The 15,111-nt window shown below is 41.7% G+C and overlaps 1 protein-coding gene across 1 annotated transcript in view; it reads left to right on the forward strand.

The window, feature by feature from the left end:
* LOC115773816 (chemokine-like protein TAFA-2) overlaps positions 1–14,821 on the forward strand; it is a 150,360-nt gene extending 135,539 nt beyond the window's left edge. Inside the window, exon 5 of the mRNA XM_030720735.1 lies at positions 14,456–14,821. Within this exon, the coding sequence (XP_030576595.1) occupies positions 14,456–14,821 (366 nt within the window). The remainder of the gene's footprint in view (positions 1–14,455) is intronic.
* The last annotated feature ends 290 nt before the right edge of the window (positions 14,822–15,111 follow it).

Below are 15,111 nucleotides of genomic sequence, written 5' to 3' on the forward strand. Positions count from 1 at the left end.
TCCCTCCAAACTTAGCACAAAATGTTTGGACATTTGTATTTGGTTGGTTATTTCTCTGTTGTAACAATGCTTGTTGGCAATAAATCTTATACTGTTATAAAACCTGTTTGTTTGCCCTATAAATGGAGCCACATTTGAATGGAAAAATTTATTTGTGGGTTGCGCCCATGAAAAACTTACTAACAGATTATTCTGCTATTGCCTCTTGTTTGGTGGTGTTTATTGGATTGAATGATTGAAGTCTGAAGAAACAGAACAGCCTGGCACCTCCTCCTCATGCTGGTCACCAGCCTGCTCGCACACACTGCTGTGGGATGCCATCCCATTCTTCAAACAGCATTTCTCACAAGTCAGCCAGTGTGGCTGTGTTGGTCACGCTGGCACAAACAGCGCACCCAAGCTGATCCCACAAGTGTTCAGTGGGGTTGAGGTCAGGACTGCAGGCAGGCCGTTCCCTCCTCTCCACTCCCAAATTCTGGAGGTAGTCTCTGAAAAACCCGCTCTGTGGGGGCAAGCGTTGTCATCATGGAGGGTAGAGTTCGGTCCCAGACTGTGGAGATATGGGATTATCACTGGTTGCAGAATCTCATCTCGATATCTGTGCATTGATATTACCCCCAATGATAATGAGCCAGTTTGTCAGTACCTGGGGTACCAGAAGCTCAAAACATGCATCAATAGCAGAATCAGCTGTTTGGCATTGGCAAAGAAGATTTTGCAAGTTTTCCTTGGGCGCAACCCACATCCTCAACTCTGCTGCTCACAAATGCATTTACCTTCCAAATGTGGTTCCATTTAAGGGGAAATAAACAGGCTTCCCATTGTTGCCAAGAAGCATTGTTACAACAGAGAAAAAAACTGACCAAACACAAATTTCCTTACTTTTTGTGCTAAGTTTATACAACTGTTCCCCTCTATTTTCAGGAACTCTACAACATCTGCCCGAGGGCAGGCACCCATATTTAGAGTGACGGCTTCCTCAGTTTCAATCATTGCCTTGCAGAACATAGTGATGATAGTGATAGGTACGGATAAAATTACGTTTGCACAATGAACACAAAAGTTCACCTACATGACAGCTTATGGCTGAAAGCTTTAACAAAAGCTACTAAGTGTACCTTTATGTCATTGACCCTGACAGCACAACAAAACTTCATGTCTGCAATGATCATTTGCCCAAAAATGATCATTGCTAATACTGATTCACCAGCACTCATAATTTTTCATGGATCACTCGGTTAGCAGAAGTGCAATCTCAAAATCTGACTGATATTCTGATCATCTGGGCTGAGGGAATGAAATATAGAGTGAGGCACAGAGTAAGAATCAGATGAACAAGCAGAGCAGGACAAAAATCTAACCAAATACAGAGTGGAAAAAAGGTGTGAGAGAAGAGATAGGAGCATATGGGTGTCTGAGCGAGGACAAAGAACACCCCAAAGACCTTAATTCAACAAGAAAAGATGGATAAGGCATATTGATTCATATGCGTCTTTCACCTGCAATCAGATACTGTACAAATTGTCTTTTGTCGATTTGTAATTATACAGGTGAATGATTTCCTGGCAAAGCCCAGCTACTGATAAAATGTGTTTTATTTTACCGATGCCTGAGTTAGCCATGCAGAGAGAAGCAGCAGGGGAGGCCTAAATCTAAATAACTGATGGAGTGGAGGGGCTTTCTTTCCATCTCACCAGTATTAATATGGTCTTCAGAACACATTTCAGCAGAGTTCATCAGGGTAGTGTTACACTAGCTGCAAACAATTTTCATCTCAGTCAACATGACTTGTCAACATGACCTGGGGCTTTGGACTGAGGAAGCGTGGGAATATAAAATAGATTTGTTGTGATGAAGGCATGGATTTTTGCATTTAATAGAAAATGGATGCATGCGTGGATGGATTAAAATACAGTGAGAGGTGATGTGAACTCTAAGTTGCTGAAGAACACAAGATCTGGAGCGAAACAACAACAGTACTAAATCATGAATATGGCTGAGCATTGTGTGTTCATGGACGACTTCAACAGCCTGATGAATTGTGGCGGTGAAGAGTGAAAAACGGTTTTCCTCTCCCACTGTGGCTTTACTGAAATCCTGGTACCGCCCTAGTGTGCGTCTCTGTTCCCTGAATCAAATTTTTTTTTTGCTGCAAGTCTATAATGACTGCATCAGCAAATGATGGTACAGTAGAGAAAGAAAAATGGCAAAGGCGATAGTTCTCGCCTTATCTCCGCCGCTTGCTGCCACCTCCGTCTCAGGTGAATTGCATGAGATTTACTTATTGTCATGGCAACGCTGAACTATTCCGGTTTCAGTGTTCAAACACTGGAAGGCAGGTGGCATGCCGCAAGTTTCTCTAAGAGCCACAAAAAATAAGGAGGACATCCAAAGTTCAGACTTGTTCCGCTCCAAATTTTACTCTTTGCACTGATAGATGACAGCCGTACGAGCAGCACTTGAATTCATCTTTCCTTATCCAGGGTATAGTTTAATCTGATGTTTGCTGTTTAGTGTTTAAAAAATAAATTCCGTTATTAGTTTCTGAACGAACTTTTTACACAGCAAAACACAGAGATACGACTGTTTGATGCTCACAAATTATTTCCTTACACTCAAGTGAAACAGAAATTGAAGGCCAGCTCTACAGACACTGTGAAAGACTCCCCTGTTGATGGATTTGGTCTTGGGTTGACTGGTCATGGTCTGGTTAAAGTTGGATTGACTGGAAACAATGCAGAAGGCAGCTGTTTAGACTTTAGGGGACATTTACCATGGATAGTGTAAAAGATGGAGCTAGCTACCATGATTTCAACTGTTGGTTTCTGAAGTCTCGAGATGAGTGTTATCGGTGATGGCAATGATTTTTAGTTCAAATCATTAACTGTGTATACAGAGGAGGTCAGGAGAGAGGTAAGCAGTGAGTGGCATGTGTAAAACACGGTGGAGGCTGTGTCATGGTTTGGGGCTGCATTACAGACAGCAGTGTTGGAGATCTTTTCAAAATTATGAACACCATGAAATCAAAAAAGCATCTTACTGACAGCGGCTTCATTTTTCAGGACAACTGCCAGTGTAGGAAAAGCATACATGGATAGAGAAATGCACAATAGTCTCCCCAGAGGGCATTATTGCAGCAGTGTAGGATCTTCTGGACGATATAGCCTCAAAGTTATATTAGGACTTTTCAAGAAAATTTGCAATAATGATATATTTCTGATGATATAGAAGAAGTTAGTCAGAAATATGAGCATTTTACTGATGCTTCCAGCTTGCAGGCTGCAGCATTTATAAGTAAATGAAGGACATTTTCCATCCAATGAGCTACTCTCATTGATGATAGCCTACCTAATTTTAATCAAAAGTAGAAAATAACTGCTTTACACTTTAGTTTAACAATAAATCAAGTAACTTAGCCTTGAGGATTTTTTGGGCACACCCACAAAGTTCTTCCTCTCCAATCTTCCTTCTCTCCAGATTTGGTTCACTGTGATTTTACCTTCTTTCCCAAATCCCAAAATGCACCACACTGGAATCGATCCAGCGCACATCTTGACCAGGACTCGTCCTGTAATTGGATATCTGCAAATTTAAAACAGGTATTGTTTTTTTTTTCTTTTTATGTGCAGGATTGTAGAAGATGGTGACTGCACCGTGTACTGTGCAGTTGCAACCGCTACATTTGACAGCTGTCACATTTTACAAAAAGAAGCACAACTAAAAAATTTAAACTTCTCCAGTCAGTCTTTGTCACTTTGTTTGCCTTTTACTTGGCAAACTGGTTTCTTCCCAGAACAGATGTGAACAGAATGGGTAAAGATCTAAGAGAGCAGCATCAGCTCCTAAAAGCCTCGCGCTAAGAGGCGCCTGGCTCTCCCCTCACTGTCCCACTCCAGAGGTCTGACAGAGGCATGTGCATACTTTAAGAAGTCTGGATTTCAAGTTATAAAATAACTGCTTGACATTTTAATTTAACAATAACTAAAGTAAATTAACCTTGTAAGTCACCAGGAGCTGTGCAATAATGTCTCATAATAATACTGAACAATATTTTCTATCTGGGATGACGTAACTTGGATTGAGCTTTTTAACCAGCTGCTTAAAGCCCTGTTTTACCACCGTGTAACTGCATCAGTAATTCCCATCCATGGTTCGCTGTTCCTGTCATATGGAGTGCTACTATCATGTACAGCTAGTGAGTGCTCCAGTGAAGCTCAGTGGAGTCATTTGTTTACAGGTGCACACACACGCACAGCACCAGCAGCTAGCACATCGTCTTTCATACAGTAGCCTGGTTTTAATCAGCGGGTGTGTTTTTGCCTCAAGTGGTGAAACAAGTGTGTTGTTTCCACCTTTAACAGGAACTTTTTTTTTGCATATTTTGTAAAGTTGTGCTTTGTTGGAGGTTGTTTAGTAGGTACTAAATCGCCATTGAAGACCGACGTGCAGCTCTTTCATTAAAGAGTGTAAATGCATACCATTACTATAGCAATAATATGCCGATATGACATTTTTATAAGATGTGAAACTTTATGGTAAATGGACTAGTTCTTATATAGCGCTTTTCTACTCAGATATGAGCACTCAAATACAAATTATACAAATATAATTGTGGATGATATGTTGGTCAGCCTGACAGAACAGAAAAAAGGCAGCCAGCATCCAAAGAAGAGCTTTGAAATGTCCTCCAAGAAGCCTGGAGAACGTTTCCTGAAGAAATGACAAGAAAGCTGCTTCAGAGAGTTCAGGCTGTGCTGAAGAATGAAGATGGTCACTCCAAATACTGACTTTCAAGCTTGTTAGAATTATCTAAACTCTGCATATATAATGTATTTCCATGTATGTTTACATGTTTCAGTAAATTGCTGCAGTTATTTCCCATTTTTCCCAGCAAAATATAAAGATGTGATGGATGACTAAGACTTTTGCACAGTACTGTTTGCTCTGCTCCCTCTGCACACGCATCTGCGACTTATATCAAACAGACCCTTCCTTCATGTCAAAGATCGTTACTAGTCATGGGAGTTGGGTCTCCGGCTTTGACTTGCAGCCCAAGCAGGAGTTTTTAGAGTGCGAGTCCCCAAGGGTTCAAAGGCATCAAGATCAGAAACACACTTGTGGGTTCGTCCCTCTGGGTCAGACCAACAACGCAGAGTTCTACATCAGACATCTGAAGGAGGACATAAATGAAATGAACAGTTGCATGTGCCAACAGGAGCTTTTTTTGGGCACACCCACAGAATTTTTCCTCTCCAATCTTCCTTCTCTCCAAATGTGGTTCACTGTGATTTTGCCTTCTTTCCCAAATCCCAAAATGCACCACACTGGAAGCGATCCAGCACACATCCTGTCCAAGACTCTACCTATAATAGGATATCTGCACATTTAAATCAGGTATTGTTTTTTTTTTTTTTCTTCTTTTCTTTTTGTGCAGGCTCGCAGAACTTGTGCAGAGCAATTGCATCCATTGCATTTGAAAGCTGTCACATTTCACACAGAGAAGTACAGCTAAAAAATGGGTTGCCGTCACTTCTCCTATCAGTCTTTGTCACATTGTTCGTGTCTTGGCATACTGGTTTCTTCCCAGAACAGATGTGAACAGAATGGGTGAAGGTTTAAAGAGAGCAGCACTGGGTCTTAAAAGCCTCGCGCTAAGAGACGCCTGGCTCTCCCCTCACTGTCCCACTCCAGAGGTTTGACAGAAGCATGTGCACAGTCTAAGAAGTCTGGATTTCCGGATGGGCAGCTTCATTCATCTCTGTGTGAGAGGGAGACAGAGATATCGTCTACCTACCCTGCAGCCAGAATAAAAGCCCAGTAGGGGGGGGGGGGGGGGGGTTAGCAAATCAAGACACTTTAGATGCAAATGACTTCATGCTTTCCGGAGCACTTTGTAGTAAAATGAAAGAAAATAGCAGAATTAAAAATACATTTCAATTCTGGACTGCTTGATGATTTTGTGCACCATTTATGGTTCCAAGTTTTGTGCTTCTTGCCTGTGATATGAGGCCGGTGATAAGACTGCACACAGTGCTGTCTCACATTCTCCTCTTCCTCTGGGACCAGCCCCTAGCTTCACCACAGCACACACATCCTCAGATATTAAAAGATTATGCCGGTCAGAGGTTAGAAAGACTGCGACAAGTAACTGAGACATGAACCACAATCTGAGCGAGGATATATCTCATATTAGGTTCCCGCCACGTCCCTTTATCTCATTCCTGTGGGAGAACATGTTTGTAAGCGTCAGTCAGGGTTCAGCGAGTCTATTTTTGTTGTGTGTGTGTGTTTGGTTTTAGCAGCTCACATAGGCTGCGTTCACAGCCTGTTTGCGGGGCTTCCTGCTTTGCTGCAATTTCCAGCGAACAGCAACACAGAGAGCCAGAAAATTAAAGTTTGGGTTCTTCAAGACGCTGTCTGTGGTGTGATTCATTAAAGCGCAGCGAGGCGAGAGAATCTGAATCAAATCATCCCAAAATGCAAGAAATTATAGAGAAGAAGTGTTGTTTTCAAGAGACTTTTCACAGACTGTTGTTCTAAATGTGGACAGGAGCAAAGCCTGAGGGAAATCTGCTCACTTATTTGCAATATTTCTTGTTTTGTTTTAAAACTGGTCAGTGTGTAAATCCCACACGCACAGAATGCAGTAGAGGTCGTTGAGTTTTACTGACAGGCAGTAGGTTTGAGGTAAGAGCTATACATTTCATTGGCAAAAACAAAATGTTTTTCTTAATCTTTTTTGTGTCCTTTACCTTTATCTGACAGCCTTTGTCAACTTTGAACGGCAGTATATGGATTAAGATTAAAACTGTTTTCACTCGTTGACACAGTTAGAGCCAAAACTTTGCAACAGCTCACCACTCGACTCAAAAACAGCTTAAAACTCATCTACTCAGACAAGCATTTGGGGAATGTTTTTTTTTTTGTTGGAAAATGCTACATGAATAATTTTTCTTTACTATTAGAACAATATTAGTCTATGCAAATGTGTTCATGCTTCTGGTGACTCATATTTTTGTTGCTGATCAAATAGAGTCAGTACTGTAGGCTGCCACTGCTTCTATCTAGTTGCTGGTATTTCTCTGTATTATTGTAGGGTCTTTCCCCACAATACAAAGCGCCTTGAGGCGACAGTTTGTTGTGATTTGGCGCTATATAAATAAAATTGAATTGAATTGAATTGAATTGGTAGAATTTACTTTAAGAATAACAACAATTTTAGACACAAATAATTCTGTTATTCTGTTAAACTACCATTGACTTACAGACATTACAGTCAGGCAGGACTGTATGCTGCCTATCTTACATTTTAATGTTTGCAGATGCATACAGGGCCATGGCTAATATCAATGAGTGCAACAGCAACACTTAAATGTAGATTATAACTTTATACTGTTAATGTAGCATAAAAAACTGAGCATTGTGTTACTTTAAGGAGGCCACCGAGTCACACTCAGCCAGCAGTCCTAGCAGGCGCAGCTCTACATCTTATTGACAAATCTCAAATGGGGTATGCCAACAAGTTACTGCAAGTATCTGCAAGCCACTTTGCAACCTCCTCCACCCTAGTGTCTCCATTTCATACTGTTCATGCCATTTCCAACTTAATATCTTGCTGCTGCCCACCTTACCTTAGGTTCTGGGTTATGGGACATGCATTTTAGGTTAATTGGCCATTGTAAATTGTCCATGTTGATTCCAAAAATTTTGTGAGTTTACTTTTTAAAATGTTTACACATAATGCCAGTTACTTGTGGTTTTCATTTAGATTTTAATCTTTTTTTCAAGCTGTTTTCTCTTTGAAAATTGCCTGTAAAAATGGTAAAGCAGAAAACAGCATTTGCATTTTTAATTTCTAACAGATTCATCAATCCACGGCCCAGAGACACAACTGTGGTTAAGACGCTTCACTCTGGAGGAACACAGAAGCCTTGAGCCATGCAATTCAATTTGCAAGAGATGCCGCCGCACAAAACGAGTGGCTTTAACTAAGAAAATAAAGTATTTCATTTGGTGATCTGCTATATATCAGTGAATACTTCTGCTTTACAATGAAAGGAGCTGAACAGACTTAATCTGATAAAACAGACCTAAATAAATAATTAAATGCAAAACTGAATGGAATGAAATATCTGAGAAATGGCAGCCACACTGACTTGCCAAGGATTTAACCAACTATAATAAGGCCAAACAAAACAAAAGTGCAATACCACACTGACATCCTGCAGATACCTGAAACCTCATAAAGCAGAGCAAACCTTGATTTGTCAAAGTTTACTTCTGGAGATATTTTCTTCTTCCTCTTTTAGGATTTGTGGCAGCACACCATCACTGTGCAGTTGCCAAAAATCAGCAGTACAAGCCACGATTCAGAAATATGATCAGTAATAAAAAAGTCCTACTCATACTAAAATAACACAATATGCAAATCAAAGAACTAATCCCAAGTTTATTTAATTAAAATGTGGGCCATCTGTGATTAAAACCATCCAACAGACAAGCTGGAGTCAGTAGTTTTAGAGCCTTCCCTGCATCATAACTGCTCAGTGTCAAACTAAATGAAACATAGAGCAAAAACTTTTCTGGTTGTGCACAAAAGTAAATAAACAACAGCTGTGATTGCACCCTCGCTGCTGAGATGGGTAAGGGCTCTGAGTGTGGCTCATCCTGCTCTGTGCAGTTCACATGGCAACAAGACCCTCCAACCTCGAGAGGTCGGCCACGCGGGGATTTCTGGGAAGCTGGGCTGTCAGATCCAGCAGCCAGTCAGGCGTGGTGTATGAAGTAGCAGGGGCAAAGAGAAACATGCGCACACCCACACAGGCACACACGTGTTCGCTTAAATTCCCCTAAATCCATCAGCTTTACCACCCCCCACCCAGCATCTGTGTTACAACACCCTGCGCTTTGCTCCAGAGCTCGCCTACCCGTCCTCTTCCTCCTCCACCCAGGTTAAACTGATACTCTCAGGGGCCGGATGGGTGGCGAGGGCCCAAACTGGCAGGGGGGAGCCAAGGTTTCAGTGGATGCAATTAATCTCGATCAAAATTTCCCCCCTTTAGGTGTGATTAGAAACGAGCTGGACCAAGAAGAAAGGCAGAGCATTCCAGCAGCAGGATGCCGGGTGAGCTGAGCACTGAGACGGGGGATAATTTGTCTCGCTAACGAGGATGTAATATTGATTAGGACACAGGCTGAGATCATACGGGACCACAGTAACAGTTCTTAGTATTGATGTCAAATAGTCATCAGATGTTGTTTAGAAGAGATTTTGCTGTAGTATTATGAACTTGAAAAACAAACAGGATTTTATTGAAACAATATTATATTTGTAAATAGTGATGCGCGCATCTAAAAATGTGCCCTATGAGTAAAACTGGTGATGGCCTTGCTGTCAAAATCTTAAAATCTTATCCATATTCATCCCTTGTGGTAAACTGTAAAACTGTATATAGCTAAACAAATAGAAAAAATACATATATACAACTTAACGTGTGTTTTTGTTTTTTGAGTTCTTACTGAATCGTGTTATTTCCTCAAATGTATATTAAAAAACATTCCTTCTATTTCGATAATCGCTTTTCTGTGAGCTTGGCAGAAAACATCATGAGGTGAAGGAAAGAGGTGAATATTTATAACAATTTATGAGGACTTTGGAAAATCCAGCTGCAGTTAAACTACACTGCTTAATAACACAGAGGAGACGGTTATTGATTGATTTCTGCCATGCTGCTTGCAGTGTCACAAAGATGGACTGCACAAAATGTATCTTACATACTTTGGCTTTATGTGAGCTATAAAAACAACTTCACAAGCCTGGAATTTAAAAACACAAGAATAAAGGTGCCGGTCATGGTGGTGATGGGAAAGGCTGTACTAAGGAATGCTAATCATCCTGCTGTCCACCTGTATTCTTTTAATGGCTGAAGAAATCTGGACCTGGTGTCCTCCTGGTTTTGTGTCTCACATCTTCTTCACATGTCCTAAGAGTAGGTGTGGTGTCAGCGAGGTGGCCGGTGAGGGGATGTGACGGTAAAACACATTCAGGTTGTCGGCCAGTTGATGGTCCTCCACAGTGTGAGGGGACGGTCCTGGAGACCTCTCCATGCTGACGCAGGGTCGTTAGCAGAAAACACATTTCTCAACTTTTCAGTGTACTTAATTTATTTTAGTATAGGATCCATATTTTTCATGGAGCCCTTTTCTAATCTGACATTAAAGGAAAAAATGCTGAAAACACACAAGGTAAAAGTAAAATTTTATAAAGCAAGAAATAAACAATAACCAAAACAAAGAGACATTCACAATTAAAATAGTCACTAGAAATGCCAGAAACAGCTTCATGATACAGGATGCTTGATTTAATTAAAATGCTGGTTTTCTAATTGCCAAAAGATCCCAGAGAGGCCAGCCATTCAGAAGTAAGTATAAGGAGGCCTTCATTACTTTATCAAAGTCTAGGCAAATAGCTCAGCATTTTAAGGAAAAATGTACCTCAGCTCAAATTTGGAGATTTTGGGATTCAGAGAATCCAGAAAAGCTTCTGCACACAAGGGGAAAGCATGAAAACCAATGCTGAATGGCCGTGATCTTCAGTCCCTCAGGCAGCGCTGCATTAAACACAGATGCTGTTCTGTACTGGAAAATCACTGGATGGGCTCACTTATAAGAACCAAAGATGTGAGAACAGCAAGTTGCTGTAAAACACTTTTTTACTTTTTAATTTTTTTACATTGTACGTTTTTCAGTTTTCAGTTAAATGCTGGTTTTGTAGGAATGGACTCATTCACAAAACACAGAAGCAAAAATTAAAGCTAGTCTATAATCCAGGCAGGGGGTCAAACAAAGCAAGCAAGAGGAACAGGACACGATCCAAAAAACAGGGAAAAAGGCCATACACGAAATAATAACTGCAAACACAAAGAAATATAAAAAATATACAAGGGAAATGGTTAGAACCATGAGGACCACTGGAAGGCTGGACTACAAGTATAACAAGACAAATGACAGAACAGGTAAACAGGTATATACGGGTATACAGCATATACTTAGGAGGCTAATTACTAATTGAACACAGGTGTGGCACAACAGGACAGGAACAAGGGCTGCCTGAAGTCTAAGGCTGCGTCCCAATTCAGGGACTGCATCCTTCTAAGGCTGCATTTTAAGGCTGATTAAATCACAGCTGAGTGATGATGGCTGTCCCAATTCAAAGGCGTCTCCTTTTCCTCGGGTGTATCCTTTGTGGTCTACCCTATCCCATGATTCATTGAGGCCTGCTGCGGGAATGGTGGAGGAGAGCAGCCGAAATATTTAAATATTACTGTTTCTGTGACACAAAATAAATGTTCATGCTGTTTTTAGGTGAGAATGCAGCTCTGCAAACCCTAAATATCTGCTCGATTTCTCAAAATATCTCTTAATTGCAAAAGTGCTCTGATGTTTTCGCAGACGTCCATTCCTGCTGCTCTCAGCTGACAGCTGACCAGGCAGCCGAGGCTCGCTGTGCTCGGAGAGAACGCCTGACACCCCCCCACGTCATTTTCAGACCCCTGCTGGATTTCGCCACTGAGTGGAAGTTAAACACAGATATAATTCACTCAGATGATTTCCAACGGTTGATGTTTGTTTTATTTCAGTTTGGCTGAGATTAAATTTAAGCTTCATAACTGGATATTTTTATTTAACTTTACTGTCTTAGTGGAGCACTGTCAGTGTATTTGGAAATCTTTATTCCTTTATGTACTGGTGACAACACTGATGTCATGGCTGAGAAGAGAGTGGCTGTTAAATGGGATGCGCTTCAGCAATTAAGCGATATCTTGATAAATCGAGCTGGTATTTCAGGTTTAGACGTTCTCACCAGAAAATACAGTAAAAGTTTATTTTGTGTCACAGAAACAGCCATATTTCAAACTATTTGGCTGCTCTCCTCCACCATTGCCACTTTTGTTTGAAAATTTCCTGCAACAGCTTTGGCTAGCAATGAATCCTGGGATAGGGTAAACCACGAAGGATACACCCGAGCCCATGAATTTGGACACGGCTGTTATCAGATTCCAGGATGTTCAAAACCATAGAACTGGCTGGTTAACAAGCTGGCTAGCTAGACAGCATGTGAAGCTTTGTTAAGCTATATAAAAGCACAGTTTTTATGTACTAGGTACCCTTAGATTATTATTTAAATTAGCTTTAAAACAACAACTTATTTTTGTACTTTTATCATTCTTATTTATATAGACCAGAAATACGTTTTCAAACATGACCTTGTAAGATACGATAAGAACGATAAAATAATATTGCAGAAAAATGTGTTGACTTCAATCAAGTCTGTACCTGCACTGTTTGCAATTTCATTTATTACTGAATGGTAGGTGGAAAAATATTGTTACATTATAACCTCTCACCTGCTTGTGCTCTACTTCATTGCTTTTGCTATCATTTGTGATAGAAGTGTTATTTTGTGCTTATTTTGTAGTAGTCCTTTTCTTCATGCTGAATGCTATCACTCTTACCGCTGCAGCAGCCCAGTCCCCCCCACGGGGATCAATACATTTTTATAGGATCTCATGTTGTGTTTGGATATTTGATTCGAAACCAAACACAGAGCAGAACCAGAGAGTGGGAGCTGGGGTTTCCATCACTTTGAATTCAGCAGCTTCTCCTGTGATAAAGACTGTTGATCCTCCTGAGCCAAACCTTTCCCGTCAACTCACACTGAAGCTGTGCCATCAGAGCTCGGCTTTGATCACCGTGTCGGCAGATACATGCCTCTCTTGCATAAGGCAAAGGTGGGAAAGCTGAGCGACAGAGGGAACCGAAGCCAGCGTTTTCAGCAATTAGTCGGGTGTTCTGCATCATTAGTCTGGGTGAGTCTTAATAAAGGGGGCTGTTTGAGTGGGCCAGGAGAGGTTATCTAAATGCAAAAGTGCACTCCATCTCATAAATCTGAGTTTGGAAGAAATGTTTGATTCATAATCTCCTAGTAATGACTTTTCTGTCAGAATAGGTGTCCACGTCAGATTTCATCATGAGCTTGTTTGCATGATGCAGCAAAAAGTGAGTTCAGGTTTGAAGCATTTTTTGAGGCCGTGTCCACACGAGCATGGATACTTTGGTAAATGCAGATATTTCTCTGTGCTTTTTGTCCACACCTAAATGGGGTTTTAGGTCACTGAAAACTGAGCTGTTGAACTCCTTCCAGGATGAAGATTTTCAGGAAATTCCTTTCTGCATTTACATGCTGGCAAAGAAAATAGAAGTTTTGCTTTGCAACGTCAAAGGTGTGTGCCTTTATCTTTTTTATTTTTATTTCAGACTGTGCGACGCGTTATTGTTTGTAGGCGGCACGTTTTACAACCAATACCTAAGTTTTAAAATAAAATTAAGTGACCTCTGGCAGTGGTACATGAAAGGGTGTGTCAATAACGTGTTTTCTCTGGCAAATCCTGAAGAAATACATAAATATGGATTTCTCAGATTTCTGAAAAGTCTTTGAGGACTAAATGTCATTAGATGCCACAAGAAAAGCTTAAACAATAAATAGCACTTTTCTACTGTACTGTACTCTGACATTAACAATTACAAACTACGAACAAAACGCCCACAGTCGACCCCTGCCTCCCTGATCAACTGAACACCTTCTTCTCTCACTTTGATAACTGCAACACAAGAGTGTCATCTCCAGCACCCCTCACCCACAGTCAATACCCCTGACACAACTCCAGCCCCCTTCAAGAAGAGGGGCATCCAATGGTATTGCATCAGTATCAGATTAAGCAGGCTTTGCTTAACATTAATAGCAGGAAGGCAACTGGTCCAGACAGAGTCCCAGGACGCGCACTAAAGGCTTGTGCACAGCAACTTGCAGCTGTCTTCGCTGACATATTCAACAGGTCACTGAAGGAGGCTGCAGTTCCCACCTGCTTGAAGACTGCGACCATCATCCCAATCCCGAAGCGCTCAGCAGTCACATGCTTGAATGATTATCGGCCAGTTGCATTAACACAGATAATTATGAAATGCTTCAAGAGACTGATAATGAACCGCATCAAGGCCTCTGTCTCTCCTGACCTGGACCATTACCAGTCTGTTTATACTGTAAAACCAGCAGATGCACTGAGGACACCATCTCACTCCTGCTCCACACTGCACTGACACACCTGGAGAACCCCAACACTTATGCAATGATACTGTTTGTTGATTTCAGCTTGGCCTTTAACACTGTCAACCCACGCAAGCTGGTCGATAAATTGCTGACACTGGGCCTGGACTACCAGCTGGATTAAGGATTTTTTTCTCCAACAGACCACAGCACGTGAGACTTGGAGACCACCACTCATCTAACATCATCCTCAACACTGGCACCCCCCAAGGCTGTGTTCTCAGTCCACTCCTATACTTACTTTTCACACATGACTGTACACCCATATATGACACAAACTGCACATTCAAGTTTGAAGCTGTGGTGGAGTTGAAAACCAATGATGATGAGACATCTTATAGACAGGAGGTCCAGGCCCTCACATCCTGGTGCCAGAACAATGACTTGCTCCTCAACACAAACAAGACAAAGGAGCTTGTCATTGACTTCAGAAAACAGAAGGACACAGTACATGCCAGTCTGATGATCGCTGGGGAAAAGGTGGAACAGGTGGGGAGCTTCAAGAACCTTGGTGTTCACCTCTCAAGGGACCTGACATGGGTAGTAAACAGAAGAGAAGTGGTGAAGAAGGTCCAGCAGAGACTCTTCTTCCTGTGGTCCCTCAAGTCCCTGGGCTTGCACCAGAACTTCTCACCAACTTCTACCAATGCACCATAGAAAGTGTCCTGAGCTATGGATGCATGGTGCGGCTCTCCGGCTGCACCTCAGAGGAGAGAAAAGACCTGCAGCCGATCATTAAGACTGCATCAAAGATCACTGGTGCCCCTCTCCCATCCCTGGACCAAATTCACTCTGCCCGGCTGAGAAAATCAGGTCGGCTCACACACACCCTGGACGATGTCTTTTTGGCACCCTCCCCTCTGGCAGGCTCCGGGTCATGAGGGCACGGACTGAAAGACTTAAACACAGTTTCTTCCACAGAGCCGTAAAAGCTCTGCTGTCAGCCG

This window comes from Archocentrus centrarchus, chromosome 23, assembly GCF_007364275.1.
Source record: "Archocentrus centrarchus isolate MPI-CPG fArcCen1 chromosome 23, fArcCen1, whole genome shotgun sequence".
Classification (NCBI taxonomy): domain Eukaryota; kingdom Metazoa; phylum Chordata; class Actinopteri; order Cichliformes; family Cichlidae; genus Archocentrus; species Archocentrus centrarchus.